The following is a 24,516-nucleotide window of genomic DNA, read 5'->3' on the forward strand; positions in this document are numbered from 1 at the left end:
GGCCATCGAGTCCAACCCCGTGCTCAATGCAGGAATCCACCTTAAAGCATCCCTGACACATGGCTGTCCAGCTGCCTCTTGAAGGCCTCTAGTGTGGGAGAGCCCACGACAGCCCAAGGTCATTGGATCCATTGTTTTCCCTGATGTCCAGCCGGAATCTGGCTTCCTGTAACTTGAGCCCATTATTCCATGTCCTACATTCTGGGATGATCGAGAAGAGATCTTGGCTTTCCTCTGTGTGACAACCTTTCAAGTCCCTAGGTAATTGGTTCCACTGTCATACCGCTCTAACAGTCAGGAAGTTTTTCCTGATATCCAGCTGGAATCTGGCTTCCTGTAACTTGAGCCCATTATTCCGTGCCCTACATTCTGGGATGATCGAGAAGAGATCTTGGCTTTCCTCTGTGTGACAACCTTTCAACTCCCTAGGTAATGGGTTCCACTTTCGTACCGCTCTAACAGTCAGGAAGTTTTTCCTGATATCCAGCTGGAATCTGGATTTCTGTCACTTTAGCCTATTATTCTGTGTCCTGCACTCTGGGAGGATCGAGAAGAGATCCTGGCCCCCCCTGTGTGACAACCTTTCAAGTCCTGGCTGGGCGCTAATTGCAATAATGAACCCCGATCTCCCCTTTCCAAACTTAATACATACGTAGGCTCCCACAATGCTACTCTTGGCTGCAACGAAGATCAGGCAGGTGAAGATGGCCGAGCCCAGCATTCCGACGGCGCAGACCAGGGGATCCGCCCGCTGCGTTTTCAACCGGCACCACTTGGTTGCTCCAGCTCCAATGATCACACCCAGGAATCCAGTGAAGCACGTGATCGCTCCGAAGATCAAGCTAAGGACATGGAAAGGATTCCCAAAATAGAAGCCTCGCTCATTGAGGTGGGCTTATTTTTATACATAAGAGGAAAAGGCGAGAGGCAGGTGAGGCTTTCGATTCGCAAAGCGAAGCGATGAGGAAGAGGTGTTGAGCGGCAAAGCGATGGGCAGAAACCCAGAAAAGGAATTTGCAGCATTGGAAACGCGGGCTCTGGGGACGCTGTGAACATTTTGCACGGGGATTCTAGGTTCTCTCATAATTAAGGGAGAACAGACATGAGCCCCGGGGGGAAAAACACCGTTTGCTGAGGTGCTACAATATGTAAACACGTATAAATGTAACCAGCTCACTTAAAATTTGCTGCGTCTCCATTCAATGCCATGCAGTCATTTGTCAAACCACTTATCCCTCAGTCCTCAGCAATCCATCGTTAACACCCCACCCACCCCCGGAACACCTACCTCACAGGGCTGTTGTGAGAGTTTATTTGTTTTTATTTATTTATTATTGCATTTATACCCCGCCTTCCCCCCCCCCCCCGGAACTAGGGATGTGCTCCGCTTCTCTTCGGTTCAGAGAAGCAGGAGCGAGGCGGCCTAATTCGCCTCCGGAAAAGGCGGAGGCGAAGAGAGTCGGGGGGGCTGCGGATCGAGGCGAAGAGGATCGCCTCAATACGGAGCTTCGCCTGCAAGTAAGTGGGGGGGGGACTCATGTGGCGGTGCCAGGTAAGGGAGCAGGGAGGAGGGACGCTTACCTGCGTCCGTCGCGGGCTTCAATTGAGGCCCCGGTTGAAGGCGGAAGTGAAGGCCGAGGCCTCTTCCGGTTTCAAGTTGGGGCCTCAATTGAAGCCTGCGATGACAGACACAGGTAAGGGGTGTGTGGCTTATCTTGCGCCGCCGCCGCTGCCGCCGTCCCTGTAGCCATGGCGGCGAAGCCGGATCTCGCTCCGCTCTGCGGAGCGGGAGACAGGCAGAGCAGCGCGAAGAGGATCGGGCCAGATCCAGATTTTCCGGATCAGGCCACGAAGCGGATTGGGGGATCCGTGCACATCCCTACAAGGAACCCAAGGCGGCGTACATAACCCTCCTCCTCTCCATGTTATCCTCACAACAACAACCCTGTGAGGTAGGCTGGGCTGAGAGTCTGTGACTGACCCAAAGTCACCCAGTGGGTTTCCATGGCCGAGCGGGGACTAGAACCCGGATCTCCCGACTCCCAGTCCGACACTTTTGCCGCTACACCGCACTGGCTCTCTGATAATATAAACTCAAGTTAACCTGACAAAGACTGTGAAAATTAAAAGCACTTTCAGACAACACGCTAAACCCTGGTTAGGCTGCTAAACCTTTTGCAGCAAACTGTTAGTGAGCGTGTTTAAACGGCAGTTATGTAGCCACCATGTTTAGGAACGGTTCAAGCGGGAATTGGGTACGAGACAAGCAGTGAGAATCCTAGCAGTTTCGAATACCACTCGTTCGCCCATCCCTAAACCGGGGTTTGTCTGTGAACGTTAGGAGAAAGGCTTACCTGTCTTTGGTCCCACAGGGCTGTGACGTGCAGGTCTCTGCAGTTTTCTGGACCACCTGTGCCCGGTGGAGGTAGAGAGGGATCCACATGCCCAGAGCTCCCGTGGCAAAGGAGACTGCAGAGGTAGCCAGAGAGGAGAAGACGTAGCTGCGACTGAAGAGAGAAAGGGATTTCGGGTGAGCAAAGAAGGGCAGCCAGGCTGAGCTCTCTTGGGAAAGAAAGAAGTGAGCCAGTGTGGCCTAGTGGTTAGAGTGTCGGACTGGGAGTCGGGAGATCCGGGTTCTAGTCCCCCCTCGGCCACGGAAACCCAGTGGGCGACTTTGGGCCAGTCACAGACTCTCAGCCCGACCCACCTCACAGGGTTGTTGTTGTGAGGATAAAACGCAGAGGAGGAGGGGGATTATATACGCCGCCTTGGGTTCCTTGGAGGAAAAAAGGCGGGCTATAAATGCAATAATACATACAATCTATGCTAGGGTGACCATATGAAAAGGAGGACAGGGCTCCTGTACCTTTAACAGTTGCATAGAAAAGGGAATTTCTGCAGGTGTCATTTGTATGTATGGAGAACATGGTGAAATTCCCTCTTCATCACAAGAGTTAAAGCTGCAAGTGCCCTGCCCTCTTTTAAATCTGGTCCCAGTATAGCTGCAGTATAGCTCCTGCAGCTTTAACTGTTGTGATGAAGAGGAAGTTTCACCAGTTGTGACATGCATACAAACGACACCTGCTGAAATTCCCTTTTCTATGCAATTGTTAAAGATACAGGAGCCTTGTCCTCCTTTTCATATGGTCACCCTAATCTATGCTATATACATCTCAGTTTAACTCTCGTGGCTTCCTCCAAATAATCCGGAGAGCTGCAGTTTGATCATCCCGGGAATTGTAGTTGGGCGAGGGTGCTGAAAAGTCCTTTTCGCCGTCCGTAGCTTCCTCACAGAACTACAATTCCCAGAGCTCCACAGGGACAGGAAAGACCTATTAAACTAGGTTAAGACCGCGGTATAGACAAGCCTGAAGGCTTCGGAAGAGGGACTGTATCGCGTCTGTGAAAAGTACAGCACCTAGCACACTAGTAACGCTACGTTTATTTACAGAGCAGCTGTCATCATTGGGGTCGTGGGAGATGTGTCGGTAGTCAGGGACAGTGCACAAGACTGACAGGTCGCTTTCCGGGATTCGTTTGCCCCAGTTACCTGCCTTTGCTACAGGGAAGCATTTGAAGTTGTCAGGTTTCCAACGGGGGAAAATTAAAGCCCTTACTTTCTTATCAAAGCCTTCATGTCTCTCAGCCATGACGTCCGGGCCTTCAGCTGAGCTCCCAGCTGCTCAGCGTTGCCTCTCTTAGCAGCTGGAACAAATATTAGGATGAGGGTCCCGGTAATCATTCCTAAAAGGGGGGAGACCTGGAAAAGAAAGGGAAGAGTGCAGAAATGAATATAGCGCAAGAGGCCTGATTTAAGAAAAGATTAAAAAGGGGAGGGTGTACCCACCATTTTAGCTCCCCTCTGTCCTACCATAGTTCCCATTTAAAATACAAACAAGTCCCGAGTCCTCATTGGGCGCGAAGATTTGGGCTGCACTCTCGGGTTCCTTCCTTCATTACCCTCCCGCACCCCAAAGAAAATATGTTCAGAAGCCAAGAAATGTGCGTGCCCACATTGCACAGAAACCACATGAGTGCCAGTGAGGCGACTACTGTATCGCTGTCACACGGCTGTTTGTATGTGCAAGAGAGAAAGCAGACGCACGCTTAGGTTCCCTGCAACACTCTTTTCTTTCCCAAATTGTACGTGTACTTTAAGCTTTCCCCAACCTGGCACCCTCCAGATATTTTGGACTACTGTCCCCATCATTAGCTGGGGCTAATGGGAGTTGGGTGTTCGAAACATCAGAGGGCACCAGGTTGGGGACATCAGTAAATCTACGGTGATCTTATGAAAAGGAGGACCCGGCTCCTGTGTCTTTACCAGTTGCACAGAAAAGGGAATTTCAGCAGGTGTCATTTGTATATATGGAGAACCTAGTGAAATTCCCTCTTTATCACAACAGTCAAAGCTGCAGGAGCCCTGCCCTCTTTTACATCTAGTCACTCTACAAAAGATAGGGTGATCATATGAAAAGGAGGACAGGGCTCCTGTATATTTAACAGTTGCACAGAAAAGGGAATTTCAGCAGGTGTCATTTGTATATATGGAGAACCTAGTGAAATTCCCTCTTTATCACAACAGTCAAAGCTGCAGGAGCCCTGCCCTCTTTTACATCTAGTCACTCTACAAAAGATAGGGTGATCATATGAAAAGGAGGACAGGGCTCCTGTATATTTAACAGTTGCACAGAAAAGGGAATTTCAGCAGGTTTCATTTGTATATATGGGGAACCTGGTGAAATTCCCTCTTTATCACAACAGTCAAAGCTGCAGGAGCCCTGCCCTCTTTTACATCTAGTCACTCTACAAAAGATAGGGTGATCATATGAAAAGGAGGACAGGGCTCCTGTATATTTAACAGTTGCACAGAAAAGGGAATTTCAGCAGGTATTTGTATATATGGAGTACCTAGTGAAATTCCCTCTTTATCACAACAGTCAAAGCTGCAGGAGCCCTGCCCTCTTTTGCATCTAGTCACTCTACAAAAGATAGGGTGACCATACGAAAAGGAGGACAGGGCTCCTGTATCTTTAACAGTTGCATAGAAAAGGGAATTTCAGCACGTGTTATTTGTATATATGGAAAACCTGGTGAAATTCCCTCTTCATCACCACAGTTGAAGCTGCAGGAGCTATACTAGAGGGACCAGATTTAAAAGAGGGCAGGGCTCCTGCAGCTTTAACGGGTGTGATGAAGAGGAAATTTCACCAGGTTCTCCATATATACAAATGACACCTGCAGAAATTCCCTTTTCAATACAACCGTTAAAGATACAGGAGCCCTGTCCTCCTTTTCATATGGTCACCCTATGTAAATCTGCCTCATGTGCAGATTTAAATAATGGGAAGTAAGATGGAATTCAATTGTAATGAAATTAAAACGTTAAATCCAGTATTTATAAGTACCTGCACTGGAAAAAAAAAGTTTTTAGATATATGTTGTCTCTGTGTCTGCTATCGGTTTACAGGTTTTTATGCAAACAGCATTTTTACTTTGCATAATGTAATTTAGTAGTTTTAATTTGTGTGAACCGCCCAGAGAGCTTCGCCTAAGGGGCGGTACAGAAATGGAATAAATGCATGGAAAATGAATGGAAGATCATTTTCAAATGATAAAAATCTGATTCAGCTTTTTCGCAGTCCGAAACGTCTTTAATGGATTGATTTCGCCCCCTGACTTTCGACTGGTGTGTCTGGAGGACCTGCAATTGGTGTTTTCCAGAGGTGTCGGACTGCAACTCCCAGCATTCTGAGCCAGCACATCTGGACGGCACTAATTTGGGGGGGGGGGGTGAGGCTGCACCATAGGCATGCTAAGTATTACGTATAGTAGGGTGACCCTATGAAAAGGAGGACCGGGCTCCTGTATCTTTAACACTTGCATTGAAAATGGAATTTCAGCAGGTGTCATTTGTATATACGGAGAACCTGGTGAAATTCCTTCTTCATCACACCCGTTAAAGCTGAAGGTGCCCTCCTCTCTTTTAAATCTGGTCACTCTAGGATAGCTCCTGCAGCTTTAACTGTTGTGATGAAGAGGGAATTTCACCAGGTGCTGCATGCAAACAAAAGACACCTGCTGAAATCCCCTTTTCTATGCAACTGTTAAAGACACAGGAGCCCTGTCCTCCTTTTCGTGTGGTCACCCTAACGTATAGACCAGGCCTAATTGTTATGGACGGAGATGTTTATTCCAAGCTTGGCATGAGACGGTCCCGACACCAACAAATACCACCCCTACCCCCGAGATTTCGCCTCCATAAAAAGCACCGGAAATGAGAAAGGCACCGAGGTCTCTGGCAAGGGTCCAAGCAGGGTCGAAGGTCAGGAAACAGTTTGGCCGGCCGGCTTCCTGTTGGCTATTTTTCCGGCCAAGCCACCTTTGTCTCTGCTGCGTGCATTGTGTGCTGGTCTTCCCAACACATTTTTCAAGGTCCCCAAGGGGGTAAAATAGAAGGTGCAGAAAAATAAATGCAAAGTGAAGCGAAGTGCCCCTCCCCAAAAACAGGAGGGGGGGGGATATTTTTTGCCTGCGTTTAATGACAGCAAAGGAATTAAAAGCAGCGGCGTGGATAGAATGCCGCTACCTTTGCTTTCCTGCCCTGACAATAATCTACTATAAGCCGGAAACATCCAGAATTCTAAAGGAGATTTTGTTCCTGTTCTAGCAAAATAAAGAAATGTGGTCCAGGAAAGACAGTTCCACGTGTTATTTAACCTAGAACCTTTCTCCTGACATGCCCCCTGTAAGGCGGGAAGTGGGGGGAAGGTTTAAACATTTAGGGTTATTGGTCGGGGATGCTGGAAGCTGTAGGACTTATTTCTGTCTAAACATGCATCCTTAGAAGGGTTGTAGTTTAGATTAATCAATTCAAAAACGCTGTAACCTGCCAAAAAGGGTGGCCGCTAATTTAAAAAATGGTTTTTATTGCTGTCTCCAGGAATTTAGGAAGGGTGTAGACAAACAGGAGCAGGTTCAGAAGAGGGCACTGAAAGATGGTCACGGGTGCGGAAAATCCCGCGTCTGGAGTCCCTGTACTGAGCAGGGGGTGGGACAAGATGGCATACGAGACCCCCCCCTTCCAAACTCTCGGATTCTATAAAAATTGCAGACGCCCTGCATGCAAGAGACACGTGAGAACGTCATGTGAGAATGGAGGACGTATGTTCAGGACGACTGTTTTGCTCATATGCAGATTTAATCAATCAGAACGTAAAAAGTGCCCTGTTGGATCAGACCAAGGGTCAATCTAGTCCAGCACTCTGTTCACACAGTGACAATATCCATGTAAAAATAACTATTCTGGGGTCAGTTTAAAAACTCAGCATATGCTGTTAAATGCCTGGAGGAAGAGAGAAAAGTCTTGACCTGGCGCCGAAAAGATAACAATGTTGGCGCCAGGCGAGCCTCGTCGGGGAGATCATTCCATAATTGGGGGGGGGCACCACTGAAAAGGCCCTCTCCCTTGTTGCCATCTTCCGAGCTTCCCTCAGAGTAGGCACTCAGAGGAGGACCTTAGATGTTGAGCGCAGTGTACAGGTAGGTTCATGTCGGGAGAGGCGTTCCGTCAGGTATTGTGGTCCCAAGCAACACCCCCCCCCATCCCTTCCCTAATGCTGACTGACTGTTGGGGGTGATGGAAAACTGGAGTGGGGACAAGGAATGGATTGGTGCAGCTAGAACCCTGCGTTGCAGGACTCTACGCTGCAACATTTTGTTACAGATCTTTCTTGTTCCCACCTAACTCTGTTGAATGTTTAAACTAGGCCTCATTGCTGAGCTTTATTCAAACGTTGAAACAAAGATATTAAACCAGAACAGGGGTTTGCTACTCACCCGCAACGCCCAGTGCCAATCACCCGCTACCTGCTTGACACTGGATCCAGTGATGTATCCTAAACCGCTAGAAAACAACAAAGCAATAAAATTAAATAATAAGTTTGTAGAAACATGAAGCATTACTCGATTCATTTATTAAAGATCCTCTTCTCCAACTGATCTCCTGGGGCTTTTCATAGAATCATAGAATAGCAGAGTTGGAAGGGGCCTACAAGGCCATCGAGTCCAACTCCCTGCTCAGTGCAGGAATCCACCCTAAAGCATCCCTGACAGATGGTTGTCCAGCTGCCTCTTGAAGGCCTCTAGTGTGGGAGAGGCCACAACCTCACCAGGCAACTGATTCCATTGTCGTACTGCTCTAACAGTCAGGAAGTTTTTCCTGATGTCCAGCTGGAATCTGGCTTCCTGTAACTTGAGCCCGTTATTCCGTGTCCTGCACTCTGGGAGGATCGAGAAGCGATCCCGGCCCTCCTCTGTGTGACAACCTTTCAAGTATTTGAAGAGTGCTATCATGTCTCCCCTCAGTCTTCTCTTCTCCAGGCTAAACATGCCCAGTTCTTTCAGTCTCTCCTCATAGGGCTTTGTTTCTAGACCCCTGATCATCCTGGTTGCCCTCCTCTGAACACGCTCCAGCTTGTCTGCGTCCTTCTTGAATTGTGGAGCCCAGAACTGGACGCAATACTCCAGATGAGGCCTAACCAGGGCTGAATAGAGAGGAACCAGTACCTCACGCGATTTGGAAGCTATACTTCTACTAATGCAGCCCAAAATAGCATTGGCCTTTCTTGCAGCCATATCGCACTGTTGGCTCATATTCAGCTTGCGATCAAGAACAATTCCAAGATCCTTCTCGTTTGTAGTATTGCTGAGCCAAGTATCCCCCATCTGGTAACTGTGCATTTGGTTTCTATTTCTTATTTGGTTTCTATTTTTATAAAGGAGCGATTTATAGCACACTCATGACTGAAGTTTGCAGGTCAATTTCATGACGTTTTCAACAGCCAGAGTGTCCTTAGGTTTGGTGACTTACAGCTCAAATCTTACATCTACTCAGAGGGGCGGTGAGGAAAACAGGACAGCACAAGTTAACCAACGAAAACCAGATACTCTCATTTGCACACGTGCCTTAGAGGCCCCTTCCAACTCTACTATTTTATGATTACGGGAGGGGGGCGCTCCGTGAATTCAAACCGCAAGTGTCTGCCATATAAAAAAGCCCTTCCTAATACTGCAAAGAACCAGAAAGCCACGGTAATAATGCGGTGTTTGGGCTAATGTAGAGACACCCCTAATGGCTCCTGATGTATACTTTATCACATGTATAGAACAGCTGACTAAATAGATCCCAAAACAACACGTCCTTTTAAAACTTCTGTTTGTATACTCCTACCCATTCAGCAGTTCCAACGCCTACTCAGATTTAAATGTTAATATAATATATTAACATTTATATAATCTTCTGTAATATATTCTGGGTGTCGACAGTTTATATAAAACTAACTGGCAACACCCAGAACTGTGTGCCGTCTGTGATTCCACAAGCGCATAAACACAGCTATCAGTGTCACCGGCAGCATTCAACATGCTGGTAATCTCAATTTAGAAACAACAACAGATTTCTAGTCCTTAAGGTTATAAAGACAGGTTTTCATTGGTTTCGGCCTGGGTTAATGCCCATTCTCTTTTCACAGGGACCCTTGTGGACAGATAGTCCTAAGAGAGAGTCTACAGACCTGTAACCGAAAATGCTCAGCACCCCTCACTAAAATACAACTCCCAGGATTCCCTGGGAATAGTTAAAGTGGTATAGTTAAAGATTGTTAAAGTGGTATACAAGGGTTAAACGTCAGCAGTGCAGACAAGCTACATTAGAAATAGTTCTCCAGGCAGAAGTTTTTTGCTACGGATGGGGTTCTTAAACTTTCTACCCCCAGGGTCTGCTTGAGAGACTGAGACCCATCACAAAGTGGTAACAACTGGGCAGGTTTAGCATGGAGAAGAGAAGATTGAGGGGAGACATGATAGCACTCTTCAAATACTTAAAAGATGTCACACAGAGGAGGGCCAGGATCTCTTCTCCATCATCCCAGAGTGCAGGACACGGAATAACAGGCTCAAGTGACAGGAAGCCAGATTCCGGCTGGACATCAGGAAAAACTTCCTGACTGTTAGAGCAGTACGACAATGGAACCAGTTCCCTAGGGAGGTGGTGGGCTCTCCCACACTAGAGGTCTTCAAGAGGCAGCTGGACAACCATCTGTCAGGGATGCTTTAAGGTGGATTCCTGCATTGAGCAGGTTGGACTCGATGGCCTTGTAGGCCCCTTCCGACTCTACTATTCTATGATTCCATGGTAATCAGTGGAGGCAGAGTTTGGCATAGTCAGCTAGAAACTGCTGATATCATTTTATAGTGATAGCTAATCCTTCCAGTGATGGCTGCTGGCTCTAGAGTTATTGGGGCAGTGAATCCACTCCAGGTTTTCGTCAGAACTCTAAAGGAGCTAAGTAACTATCCAAGGTGCTGAATCCTACTTCAAAATAGCTTCTGCATCTTGGCTAGCTCCTTTAGAGTTCTGACTGGTCCTGACAGAAACCCGGAGCGGATTCACCGATCCCACTGACATCAGAGTCACCAGTCTGCATCTGAAAGCAGGGTGTGGGGGGGGGCAACAGCAGGCTACAGCTATTGTCTTCAAGCCCTGCTGATGGATGTCCCGGAGGCAACTGGTCAGCCACTGAATTCAATAGAAGCTTGGTCTGGTTCCATAAGGCTCGTGTTATGTCCTTGCGTAGGAATGGAACCTCCATGTGCAGGGGCAGTATACCTCTACAGTCTTCGAATCCTGCTTTTGGACTTCCAGAAAAGAAATCTAGCTGGCCTCTGTTGGAAATAGGCTGATCCATATGGACCTTTGGTCTCACCCAGCATGGGTCTTTTTATGTCCTTATCATGACACTAACACAGGCTTGTGTTTAAGCTCTCACCCAGCTGCCACAGGCTACGTGGATAGCGATTAAATATAAGGAAAACAACAGTGGAAAAGTCTACCTACGGAGATTGTGAGTACAGACCTGGAGGGTTTTAAGAAGAGGCTGGACAGTCAATTCTCATGGATGGTTTCACTGGTATTCCTGCACATTGCAGAGGGTTGGACTAGATTATCTTTGTGGCCCCTTCCGACGCCACAATTCTATGAATTCTATGGAGCGGACCATCAGGGATGAGATGGAATGCCACATCCAGTGGAGGCTGGTGGCTCCGACGTTAGTGGGTTGGTGAATCCGCTCTGGGCTCCAGCCAGAACCAGTCACAACTCTAAAGGAGCTACCCAAGCCATCCCACACACCGATCATTTCTGGTTTCTCAGCTGCTGTACAGCTTCCGCACCTCGGAGAGCTCCTTTAGAATCCCGACTGGTCCTGACGGAAACCTGGAGTGGATTCGCTGCCCCACTGATATCAGAGCCACCGCTGGAAACCAAGTGGGCTGCCCGAGAAAGGAAGCCCCTGGCCGTTGGAGGAGGGGCGGAGGTGGCCATCCCTCTACCGCCAGCCATCAGCAGGCTAGTGAAACATTTTGGCCGGCTAGGAGCGTTTGTGGGCTTATCCACAAGGCTGCTCTCGCAGTCCCGAGCTCCTGGTTTTAAACAGCACTGGAAAGACAACGTTGAGGTCTTTTGCTCGCAGTGGAGTTTCCTGGCATTCTTCAGGAAAACGCTCCTTGCCCTCAATCCCTGTCAGTCTTATGATGCCCAAGAAACGCTTCCCCCCTTTCCTGAAGAGCAAATGGAATCCTTTCAAGCCTTTGTCTGAAGGCTGGCCGTTAGCAGCCCGGCTGAGCACGTTCCCAGATGTTTTGTCACCCGGTTGATTACTGGAAAGGTTTCCACCAATGGAAATCAACACGCGGCGCTGAGCTTCTCCGCAGGAAACGGCCTTGCCGGTTGGAATTCGGAGCCCTACCCTGCCTCCCCACCCTGTCTGCAACCTTGCCAAGCCCGGGGTTGGGCACTGGGGAGGCCGTGCATTCCAGAAGTCCGCAGACGGAGAGGACGCGCGCGGCCGATAAGGGAGGCCAAAGCACAGAGAACACAGCAGAAGAAGATGGCAGCCAAGAGTTGCCCAGGGAGCCGAGCTTTCTAAACCGGCTCTCAAAGCTGTCAATGAGCCCAGAGCTACTTCGGAGCTTCCAGTGGAAGTTATTTCCCTTCAGCCTCCGTTGTCCCCATCTGCGAAATGGGCATGTTGTACTGGATAGTTGCAGCGTCAAAACACGCCAATTCATAGAATCACAGAATAGTAGAGTTGGAAGGGGCCTATAAGGCCATCGAGCCCAACCCCCTGCTCAATGCAGGAATCCACCCTAAAGCATCCCTGACAGATGGTTGTCCAGCTGCCTCTTGAAGGCCTCTAGTGTGGGAGAACCCACAAACTCCCTAGGTCACGGGTTCCATTGCCGTAATGCTCAAACAGTCAGGAAGTTTTTCCAGATGTCCAGCCGGAATCTGACTTCCTGTAACTTGAGCCCATTATTCCGTGTCCTGCACTCTGGGAGGATGGAGAAGAGATCCTGGCCCTCCTCTGTGTGACAACGTTTTCAGTATTTGAAGAGTGTCTCCTCTCAATCTCCTCTTCTCCAGGCTAAACACACCCAGTTCTTTCAATCTCTCCTCACAGGGCTTTGTTTCCAGACCCCTGATCCTCCTGGTTGCCCTCCTCTGAACACGCAATTCAAGGCCGTCATGCAGCCTGGATGGCAGAGGTACTTGGTAGGCTAAAAGATTGGGGGGCCTTTTCTCCCAGTGGGGCGCTTCCAGCCATCACTCACGCCTCCGTCACCTCAAAGCTAGACTACAGCAATGGTTCCAGAAGACTCGTGGTATGTCCTTGTGTAAACCATGGTTAGGAACGGAACCTCCATGTGTAGAGGCAGTATACCTCTATGGTCTTCAAACCCTGCTCTTGGACTGCCAGAAAGAAATAAATCTAGCTGGCCTCTGTGGGAAATTGGGCCCTGAGCTATATGGATTTAAATCTTCAAAGTAAACAAGCAAGCAAGAGCCAGGTGTTCGTTCAATACCTGCCCAGAGGGATGGCGAAATAGAAGACCGACAGCATGAGCGTCCGGGTGTTTTTGGTGAAAAGATCTCCTATGATGGTGGGGGCGATGGTGGAGTAGCTGGCTTCCCCGATGCCGACCAAACCTCGTGAAAGGACAAACAGCCAGAAATACTGCGGGAAGAAAGAAAGAAAGAAAGGTCAGCATATTATCATTACGATTTATACAGCTGTTCTAAAGTGCTGAGCAGATTTTGTAATGCGGTTCAACCACCCACAACGATCCTGTATGGTGAGTTAGATGAGCTGGTTATCCACGGAGACGAAGGCTGCAATCCTACCTGCGCTTACCTGGGAGTAAGCCCCATTGGTATGTAGAGAATTGCATTGCAGGTGACTGAACTACAAATCAAGCGGCCGAATCTGCAACTCAGGAGGCCGAATCTGCAAATCAGGAGGCCGAATCTGCAGATCAACAGGCCGAATCTGCAAATCAGAAGGCCGAATCTGCAAATTAGAAGGCCGAATCTGCAAATCAGGCCAAATCCGTAAATCAGAATGCCGAATCTGTAAATAAGAAGGCTCAATCTGCAAATCAGGCCGAATCTGCAAATCAGAAGGCCGAATCTGCAAATTATAAGGCCGAATCTGCAAATCAGGCCAAATCTGCAAATCAAGCCAAATCTGCAAATCAAAAGGCTGAATCTGCAAATCAGGCCGAATCTGCAAATCAGAAGGCCGAATCTACAAATTATAGGGCCGAATCTGCAAATCAGAAGGCCGAATCTGCAAATCTGGCCGAATCTGCAATTCAGATATGGGTGAGCCAGTGAGGTACAGTGTACAACAGTCTTCCTCAACCTGGACCCCTCCAGATGAGTTGGACTGCAACCCCCATCATTCCCAGGCAGCATGGTGAATGATGGGAGTTGCAGTCCAACACATCTCCAGGCTACCAGTTGAGGAAGGCTAGTGTACGAAATGTCACACTCAGACCTGAAAAGTGGGCTCAAATTCTCTCAGCCATGAAGCTCACTGGATGACCAGTCACCCTTGTTGGCAAATCAGCCTCACATGGTTGTTGTGAGGATAACAAGGTGAAGGAGGCCATTTCCACAAGCCTAAACTCCTTGGAGGACAGGATGGATAATAAGCAGTCAGACCAACACACGCATACCAATAAATAAGATGGTCCTCTGATGTCATATCTAGCTTGGCCTATAATTTGTATTAGTCTAGGACAGGGTGGATAAAAATCAATGAATTTGTTTTAAAAAATTAAAAAATTGATTTTTTTTTATTTAAATCAGTTTTTTTTTAATTTAAATCAGATTTTTTTTAATAAAATGCTTTTAGAGGAAAAATCTATCTAAAGATAGTTTTCTATTTAAAATACATTATAGTCCAAAGGTTATTCATCATGAAATAAGGATTAGCTTTTAATTATGTAGCAGGAGGCTGTATTTTCATGCAACGTTTAAATTTTTGGGTAAATGAATCCCATTCATCCATTCACAATGGCATGCTCTCCCAGAGGTTTCTGCACGATTATTGGGCATTTTTTCTCTATCTAGAAGATATTCTCACAGAGGCTTGGTTTTACAGTTCCCAAAACTGTGAATTCGGGTCTGCGGAGATCACAAGCCCATTGTGCCTTTGCAAATCTCTGTACACAGAATCAACCCCTTAACCTCTTAAGTGCTACGTTTCAAAAAATCCAATGAACAGGGTGCACTTTTTGCGGGGAGGGAGTCACATGATTAAATCGAGTCTTTCTGAGTGGTGATTTAAATCGTGATTTAAATCACGATTTAAATCAAATTGATTTAAATCAAATACACCCTGGTAGGACTTGGGCTCTTTGCTTAGAGCTTGTGCACCAGGCCATGTTCTGCTTCCAGAACGCTCCAGGTTAAACCTTCTCTCCCCCCTTAAAAGACCAACACGCAGAGATCAATCTCTGTGTACCATCCATCTCTTTTGCAACGCAGTCTCAAAGCAGGCGAAATCTTCGCTCTCCCGGCACCTCGGCTAAGCGGCGTGCTTACAAATCAGTCCTCACCTTTTTCTCCTTCAGTTGCCAGCAGTTCTACCTTTTCTGGGAACTGCATCGCTACCGAGAGCCCTATAATTACACAGCCCTAATTAAACGTTTCTTGCCATCCTTGTCATATCGGAGACAGATGTGCGTGGGCTGAGCCCTAAAGGGCAAGTTCATGACTCAGGGCCATTTAACTATCGTTCGTTGCCCAACGCTTAAACCGCTCCAGAGTACCGCGGATGCCCAGGCAAGGAAAGGCAGCCAAGAAGCCAAGACGCATTTTCAAGAAGTGGCAATTTTCATAAAATTGCAGGCTGGATGAATTCACCAGGCAAGACGTTTGCAGTGGGAAGAAACGAGAGAGGCGTGTTTTTAACGGTGTGCGACATGGCCGTTCAAATGCACGACCACACACTCACACATTGGGAGTTTTTCAGTTTAGGGTTGAAAAAGGTACTCAAGGGAAACGTTTATTTTTTTAAAAAAAAAAAATTCCTGGAGAGAGAGAAAACGTAGAGAAAGAGAGAGGTTTTGTTCCCCCGTCTCTCATAATACTAGATTGGGTTCATCCTGTGAAACTGATTTGGCAGGAGGCTCAGGGCAGACAAAAGATACTGACGCAGTGCGGCGTTAATTTGTGGAACTCTCTGCCACAAGATAGCTAAATTCCTGGAGAACAGAGCTAGCAATGGCTATTAGTCAGGATGGTTCTCTGTGTACCATCCATCTCTTTTGCAACGCAGTCTCAAAGCAGGCGAAATCTTCGCTCCCCCGGCACCTCGGCTAAGCAGCGTGCTTATAAATCACCCCTCACCGTTGTTATCTTTCAGGCGCCAGGTCAAAACTTTCCTCTTCTCCTAGGCATTTCAAAGGCATTGAACGCTAAGTTTGTTTCGAATGGACCCCAGAACTGTTGTTTTAAATGGATGCTGCTGTTTTTATACTGTTGTTTTTATGTCTCTGATGGTTTTTAAATTTTTGTATATTTTTAATGTTTACTGTTTTTAGCTTTTGTGAACCGCCCAGAGAGCTTCGGCTGTGGGGCGGTATATAAATATAAATAAATAAATACATGCCAGCCTCCAAGTTTAAAGGCCTTCAAAAACCAGTTCCTAGAAAGCAACAATGGGAGAAGCCTATTACCCTCTTGTTTCGGTATGTTTCCTAGTGACACCGGTCTGGCTCCTGTGGGAAGCAGGGTGGTGGAGGAGATCAGGGGGTTTGGATCTTTTTCGGCTTTGAAAACTCAGTTTCAGAGAAGCTCTCAGTCCCATTCCAGTGGGCGGGGCCAAAGGGGAAAGTGGGCGGAACCCAAATACAACCCCCCCCCCCAGCATATTCAAGGTGCTGGTTTTGACCTATAAAACCTCACACGGCTTGGGACCGCAATACCTGATGGAACGCCTCTCCCGACGTGAATATACGTTCAACATCTAAGGTCCTCCTCTGGGTGCCTACTCCGAGAGAGGCTCGGAGTGCGGCAACAAGGGACAGGGCCTTTTCGGTGGTGGCCCCCAGACTGTGGAATGATCTCCCCGATGAGGCTCACCTGGCACCAACGCTGCTATCTTTCCGGCGCCAGGTTAAGACTTTCCTCTTTGCCCAGGCATATGGCGGCACATCCTAATTACCCACATGTTTAGCTTTTAATTGGTTTTTAATGCTTTATGTGTGTATGTTCTGCGTTTTAGAGTTTTAAATTTTGTATACTTGTTTTTACCTCAATTTTAGAATTTCTGTAAACCGCCCAGAGAGCTCTGGCTATGGGGGCGGTATATAAGTGTAATAAATAAATAAAATAATAAATAAATAAATATTTCAGCTTCAAGCTCTTAACCGCCAGGGGCGAAGCCTTAAATGAAGGATTTCACGCTGCTTTTGCACTCTTTTCCTTTGTGCTTCCTGAGTTTGCAGCGAACCAATTTAGCCTTTTTAGATGTGGCCATCGTGAGACTATTAGTCATAGCCAGGTTATTTATATGCCCTGTTTCCCAGAAATACGTTGGGCTCCCACAAAGCGAGCAGGCAACTGAGATACAATGACAAATGCGGTTGCTGCTGTGATATAATTTCGGACAGTTCAACCATTAATATTCAGGTGAAAAAATAATACAGAGAGGGTGTGATCGTCATTCTGTGTTGCGTTGAAGTTGCTGGAATGATCGTTTTGTTAAAACTCAATAGAAATGTAATTTTAAACGCAAGACAATGACCCTGTTCAGACAACACGCTAAGCCACGGTGCTTAAGTATTTTGAACTAAACATTGGCCCTGTTCCAACAACATGCTAAACCATGCTGCTTAACCATGGTTAACCATGATAGGTTAATTAACCCATGAGATGACATGACTCATGATGGCTTAATAAAGCCATCATGGGATAGATAACTCACGATGGCTTAATTAATCCATCATGTGTTACGTCTGACACACGTTTTCCCTAACCAACTGCCCTGTCAACTACATTGACCCCGTTCAGACGACACGCTAAACCATGCCGCTTAACCACAAAAGGGTTAAAAGTGTTGTCTGCAAGCATTCCACATGTGGTTAGTGTTAACCACAGCTGAACATGGTTAAGCTGACCACAAAGCCCAGACTGTGGTCTGAACCAGGCCTCTATGGCTTAGCGTGTTGTGTGAACAATGACTTCGTGGCCTGGTTCAGACAACACGCTAAACCATGCTGCTTAACCACAAAACCATTTTGTGGTTAAGCAGCATGGTTTCACATGTTGTCTGAACCAGGCCACTGTATCATAGAATCATAGAATAGCAGAGTTGGAAGGGGCCTACAAAGCCATCGAGTCCAACCCCCTGCTCAAGGCAGGAATCCACCCTAAAGCATCCCTGACAGATGGTTGTCCAGCTGCCTCTTGAAGGCCTCTAGTGTGAGAGAGCCCACAACCTCCCTAGGTAACTGGTTCCATTGTCGTATTGCTCTAACAGTCAGGTTGTTTTTCCTGATGTCCAGCCGTAATCTGGCTTCCTGTCAGTTGAGCCCATTATTCCGTGTCCTGCACTCTGGGAGGATTGAGAAGAGATCCTGGCCCTCCTCTGTGTGACAATCTTTCAAGTCCCTAGGTAATGAGTTCCACTGTCGTACCACTCTAACAGTCAGGACGTTTTTCCTGATGTCCAGCCGGAATCTGGCTTCCTGTAACTTGAGCCCATTATTCCGTGTCCTGCACTCTGGGAGGATCGAGAAGAGATCCTGGCCCTATGCGGCTACATAACCATGGTTTAAGCATGCTCACTAACCATTTGCTGCAAAAGGGTTAGTAGCCTAACCAGTGCTTAGTGTGATGTCTGAACAGACCCAATTAACCATTCAATGGGGAGTCAAAAGCCGTCCGTCCTGGGCAATATTCTCTAAAACATCCAACCCACAGATCTCAATTACTACATTATACAAAATGCCAAAGCATACAGCATGTGTGTTCCATTCCAGACTCAATCCACAACAGCTCCAGTTTTTTTTTTTTTTTAAGTATGACAGGGAGCACTGACTGAAGGGAAAACCTGCTCTTAAAATCCTACAACTGTCTTCAGCCAAAGAGAACTGAGCTGGGGTACTAGAAATTATATCTGAAACCTGGGAAGGGGGTGTGGCATTGCTAGGCACTTAAAAGATCTGAGGCTCAGGCCCATAGAAAATCTGAATCAAATCCGCATATGCTAATTTATATCTGTACAAGCAAATTCAGAAATAATTACTAGGGTTTATTTAAATTTCACAAGAGGCACAGCCAGCGAATTAATTTCTCATCCGATCATCTCAAATAAAATACATTCTTCAATTAACTTGCATGGAGACAGATGATTGCAAACCCATGGTAAAAAGTTTTCCCTTCCTCAGCTTAATTGACATGCAGGTGAAGATTTGGGGGGTTGCAGCACGTGGGAAGGAGAGAGTTAACCCTTCCCTCCCCAGCTGTAATCTCCCTTGAAAATTGCCCCTGCGGGGCAATTCAACTGAGTGGGGGAAAGCCCTTTCCATTGGATGTTCTGGGCAGCAGATCCCGGGGCCCAGGGAAAAGTGCTGCATATCCTGGGTTTCGCTTTGTATAAAAATAAAATACGCCAACGAGCTGAAAGGTGAGTTGAGATTTTATAGGCCCCCAAACACAGCAGGGAGCAGTTCTATACAAGAGGAGGCACAGATTACAGAAACGCTCCAAGGTGATATTCAGGGGACTGAGCGCTAATGCTTAGAAATCCCTGCTTCGGGAATATTAAAATTCAATTAAATCCCCCCGCCCTCTATTTTTACTCTTTGTAATTCAAATGGATGCAAGAGGCTGGCATGGTGTAGTTTCTATAGCACCAGGCTCAAAGATGAAGGTTAAATTTGTAGGATTTTGGAATTGAGAGGGGCCAAATGGTCATCTAGTCAAACCTCCTATTCAATGAAGGATCATAGAATCATAGATTGGAAGGGGCGTATAAGGCCATCTAGTCCAACCCCCTGCTCAATGCAAGGATGCTACAGATGCATCTTTAGTATCCCTGACAGTCACCCAGTGACTGGGTTCAGACAACATGATAACCCATGATAGGTTAATTAAGCCATGATAGGTTAATTAACCCATGAGATGACATGACTCATGATGGCTTAATTAATCCATCATGTGTTACATCGTCTTGTGGGAGGTTTTTTTTAAAACCCACGATGACTTATTTGACCAAAATAACCCACTCTTTCTGCAAAAAAGGAAACAGGGTCAAGTCGGGTCTCCTCTAATTCCAGTATTAAACATGGGTGGATCTGGACAGACAGCGTGAGTTTATTTATTAATTAAAACACTTGTATCCTGCCCTATATCACTAGGATATCAGGGTGGCGTACAGATAAAATCAGAACAATGTAAATCAATAAATATACACAGCTAAAAGTGTATTAAATCATTCACAAACTAAAACCAGTAGAAAAGTTTAAAAGCAATAATAAAATAAAATAATATTTTTTAAAATGAAGGCTCTTCTCTGGGTGGGCTCCAGTGTGGAGCCACAAGGACTCCCATGCCACAGCTATTAGAACTTGATTTTGGAGAATCCTTACGGGGTTGTCGGTCTGAGAGAGGATGAATAATCAAACTGCTCCTAACCCCCCCTCCCCACAGAAAAAGTAAATACTAGGTATAACGCAAAATGATTTAACTTTAATAATGTCAATAAAAAAAATCTCATATGCAATTTGCCAACCAAGTTGGCGAAGAACTGATTCATCAGCCTGACAATCAGAGGCGTGACAAATGGCATTCCATTTTTTGAAGAACTCTCGCCTCTATCCATGTAAAAGTTTGAAAATAAAGGACACCCGACTTTCGTATGGAACAATTGGCTGTCGCTTTTGCAGGGATGTTTCCTTTCCGCGCCCCACCTGGTTTTCCGTCCCTTTCGACTCCAGCATTTAGTATCCTGTGGCCACTGACCATGTTTTTAGACTCCTCCAACCCTTTCAGCCTTTTCCCCCCTCCTAAAGATATTTTTGTACTTCTACAGACTTTGAGGTCTCCACTGAAATTTTCCCTCTTGTGTGTGGGCAATGATGCCGTTCTGGCTACAAAAGCAAACGGCGCATTCAGGCTCAGCATCGGAAATAGAAGGAATTATCTTTCTGTGGAAGCCAGGACAATAACAATTGCAGGAAAACGGAGGTTAAAAAGGGGGAAAATTACTTAGAATGGGTGATTAAAGTCTGGGACATTGACTTCATGGAGAAATGAACATTTTATACACTTATACACAAAAAGGAAAGATAATGACACAGTGACGGTTAGAGGTTAGGTACTCCTTTTGCGTTTTGGGGAATAATGTAAGGTAAATTCTTAAAATTTATAACTTGGGCCAAGTTAAAATTTTGTATACTTTTTTTAATGTTTACTGTTTTTAACTGTTGTAAACCGCCCAGAGAGCTTCGGCTGTGGGGCGGTATATAAATGTAATAAATAAATAAATTAAAGCCCTCCCAAGGTGGCTTACATGATAAAACCCCATCCAACGATAAAACAGCAAAAATTAATAAAAGCAGCAGACACCAGCAATAAAACATCCAACCTAGATATTACTTCAATCTAAAACATAATAATTGCAGCTGAAAGAGAGGAAATGTCCAATAAAACGTACTGAGGGAGAGGCCGGAGAAAACCTGCCAGTCGCCAGATGGCAACTCGTTCCAGAGGTCTGGGGCCACTGTGGAAAAGGCCCTGTCTCATGTGCTTGCACACTTAATGGCAGATAGGTTTTTTCCCCTTATGCAACTTATTTATTTATTGCATTTATATATCTCGCCCCATAGCTGAAGCTCTCTGGGCGGTTTACAAAAGTTAAAAACAGTAAACGTTAAAAACAAATATACAAAGTTTAAAAACATAAAAAGCATAAAAACAACAGTATCCTTATAAAAACAGCTAGTCAGGGGTCCGTTAAAAACAAACAAACTCAGCTCATGTTGTTAAATGCTGTTAAATGCCTGGGAGAAGAGAAAGGTCTTAACCTGGTGCTGAAAATATAACAATGTTGGTGCCAGGCGAGCCCCGTCAAGGAGACCATTCCATAATTGGGGGGCCACCACTGAAAAGGCCCCCTCCCTTGTTGCCATCCTCCGAGCTTCCCTCAGAGTAGGCACTCGGAGGAGGACCTTAGATGTAGAGTGCAGTGAGCAGGTAGGTTCATGTCAGGTGAGGGATTCCTCAGGTATTGTGGTCCCAAGCCATGTAAGGCTTTATAGGTCAAAACCAGCACCTTATTATTATTATTATTATTTATTTATATAGCACCATCAATGTACATGGTGCTGTACAGAGTAAAACAGTAAATAGCAAGACCCTGCCCCATAGGCTTACAATCTAATTTGATTTGGGCTTGGAAACGTATAGGCAGCCAATGCAAGTGGGCCAGAATCGGTCTTATATGTTCAAACCATCTGGTTCCGGTTTCAATCTGGACGCTGAATTTTGCACAAGCTGCAGCTTCCGAACCGTCTTCAAAGGCAGCCCCACGTAGAGCGCATTGCAGTAATCTAATTTGGAGGTTACCAGAGCACGGACAACTTCACACTATCAATTGCTTTAAAAGCAAAATATCTTTTTAAAAGGTTTGAGAACAGCACCCTCACGCACACCCTGCTCGTAGCTTGGTGGTACAGCCAACTAAGTAAGTAATCCATACTTTAATAGGCATTATACTTTGTTCTTGCTCCTCCTGCACTACTACTAAATTACTTCACAAAGAGAGAATTACGCTACTGTTCTCCGAGAGGTTCCTGGACACTGATAAAGCTATAATCTGCTGAAGTATGTCTAAAGTCCAGAGGCAACGGCCTTGCCGTCTCAAAACAAGCACATGATCTTTAAATCCTGGGTTCGTGAAGCATTAGAAACAGCATGTGATGTACGAAAAGTTAAACTTCTGGTCTGAGCTTGCATGCATCCCAGATCCAAACATCACGACCATAGAACTGATGACGGCTTCTTCTGATACTTTTTCGCCTTTGGCTGCAAAATATCCAAGGCCTTGGACGATAGAAGCTCAACGTTTCATGACAGCACGCGCGCTTTGCTTGCAGGAAGTCCTAGCTTCAATTCCTGACATCTCTAATCACAAAAGGATCGCAGACCTGAGACCCATCCTAGTTAGAATTGATCATACTGGGCTAGACAGACCAGAGATCCAATAGGCTCATATCATAGAACCATAGAATAGTAGAGTTGGAAGGGGCCTATAAGGCCATCGAGTCCAACCCCTGCTCAATGCAGGAATCCACCCAAAAGCATCCCTGACAGATGGTTGTCCAGCTGCCTCTTGAAGGCCTCTAGTGTGGGTGAGCCCACAACCTCCCTAGGTCACTGGTTCCATTGTCGTACTGCTCTAACAGTCAGGAAGTTTTTCCTGATGTCCAGTCGGAATCTGGCTTCCTGTAACTTGAGCCCGTTATTCCGTGTCCTGCACTCTGGGAGGATCAAGAAGAGATCCTGGCCCTCCTCTGTGTGACAACCTTTCAAGTATTTGAAGAGTGCTCTCATGTCTCCCCTCCATCTTCTCTTCTCCAAGCTAAACATGCCCAGTTCTTTCAGTCTCTCTTCATAGGGCTTTGTTTCCGGACCCTTGATCATCGTGGTTGCCCTCCTCTGAACACACTCCAACTTGTCTGCGTCCTTCTTGAATTGTGGAGCCCAGAACTGGACGCAATACTCTAGATGAGGCCTAACCAGGGCCGAATAGAGAGGAACCAGTACCTCACGCGATTTAGAAGCTATACTTGTATTAATGCAGCCCAAAATAGCATTTGCCTTTCTTGCAGCCATATCACACTGTTGGCTCATATTCAGCTTGTGAGCTACAACAATTCCAAGATCCCAAAATTCCTGCATTGAGCAGGGGGTTGGACTTGATGGCCTTATAGGCCCCTTCCAACTCTACTATTCTATGATTCTATAAGCCCTGATGTGTTCCTGTATCCTTCGTTATTCTTTTTTTGCCTCTGCGTCCTGCTTTGTCCTTCCTTTCTGATGTCTGGCTTTTGGCGGTAGGCTCCTCTCAAACTTGTTGCCCACAGCTCAGCCCTGAGGTGCAGTCCACCGGGATGCTCTCCTCCTACGCAAACCTCGCCACAACAAATGGGAACCACTCAAGAGCACGCATGGTTTCAAACCGAGATGCACTAGGCCCATGCTAGAAAGATATATAGGCAAAAGTTTCATAAATTCCAAGTAAACCTACAACCTTCTGCCAATGCGCCTCTTTGTTTACACCTGCCATACTTGCTGCACCTTCCCTTCGAATTTCAGGGCGAGCCAGCACCGCCATTCAGCCAAGGGTCATGAGCAATGAACGAGCCAGGTGTTGTATTTGTTTGAATTCCAGCTGGTCTCCTTCCCCTGTCTCAGATCTCTGCCCTCGTCGCAGCGAAGGAAGAATCGGATTTGATAGCTTGTCATTTAAGACATGGGCCTTTGCCTTCACAGACAGCTGAGCAGATGCTATGTGAGAGGCAGCCAAAGTGACGTTCGTTCGAAGGCAGAGGAAGAAGAAAGGCACGAATCAGACATGAGGCCAAGATGTTGCGGGCTGTTGCACCACCACCTCGCAAAAAAATAATAATAATCACAATACATGACCCACGGAAGAGTCAGAGTTGTTGAAGCATTTTTTTTTTAAAAAAAAGCTATTGTTTAAGCAATTTGTTTCTGGTTTAGAACAGATTTCCTCTTTTCCCCCAACCTCTGTATGTTTCGGACTACAACTGCCAGCCCAAATATCTGGAAGGCGGCAGGCTGGGGAAGGTTTTGCGTAGAGTGTTGCAGCAACATGTAGGTTCCAATCAGAGATAAAGCTGGCTGGGTGACTATGGGCCAGTCCCTGCTCCCCAGCCTGCCCTACCTCACAGGGTTGTCGTAATGATAAAACGGGAGTGAAGGAACTGTGAGCGTCACACTGAGGTCCTGGGAGGAAGGGTGGAATTTAAATGTTCCATGACTGGTGGGTGGGGGTCTGTGTTTGGTTGTTTCTTTTAAACTGAACTTGTGTTGACCAGCTGCTGGGGAACATGGGCAGGAGAGTGCTGTCATGC

At 46.5% G+C, this 24,516-nt stretch overlaps 1 protein-coding gene across 1 annotated transcript in view; it reads right to left on the reverse strand.

Moving 5' to 3' along the window:
* Nucleotides 1-24,516, reverse strand: part of SPNS2 (SPNS lysolipid transporter 2, sphingosine-1-phosphate) — a 107,876-nt gene that overhangs the window by 18,125 nt on the left and 65,235 nt on the right. The window contains exons 4-8 of the mRNA XM_063146719.1: nucleotides 12,925-13,076; nucleotides 7,840-7,906; nucleotides 3,618-3,760; nucleotides 2,355-2,507; nucleotides 653-842 (exon numbers count right to left, since the gene is read on the reverse strand). Of these exons, the coding sequence (XP_063002789.1) occupies nucleotides 653-842; nucleotides 2,355-2,507; nucleotides 3,618-3,760; nucleotides 7,840-7,906; nucleotides 12,925-13,076 (705 nt within the window). The remainder of the gene's footprint in view (nucleotides 1-652; nucleotides 843-2,354; nucleotides 2,508-3,617; nucleotides 3,761-7,839; nucleotides 7,907-12,924; nucleotides 13,077-24,516) is intronic.

Source organism: Elgaria multicarinata, chromosome 22 (genome assembly GCF_023053635.1).
Source record: "Elgaria multicarinata webbii isolate HBS135686 ecotype San Diego chromosome 22, rElgMul1.1.pri, whole genome shotgun sequence".
Lineage (NCBI taxonomy): Eukaryota > Metazoa > Chordata > Lepidosauria > Squamata > Anguidae > Elgaria > Elgaria multicarinata.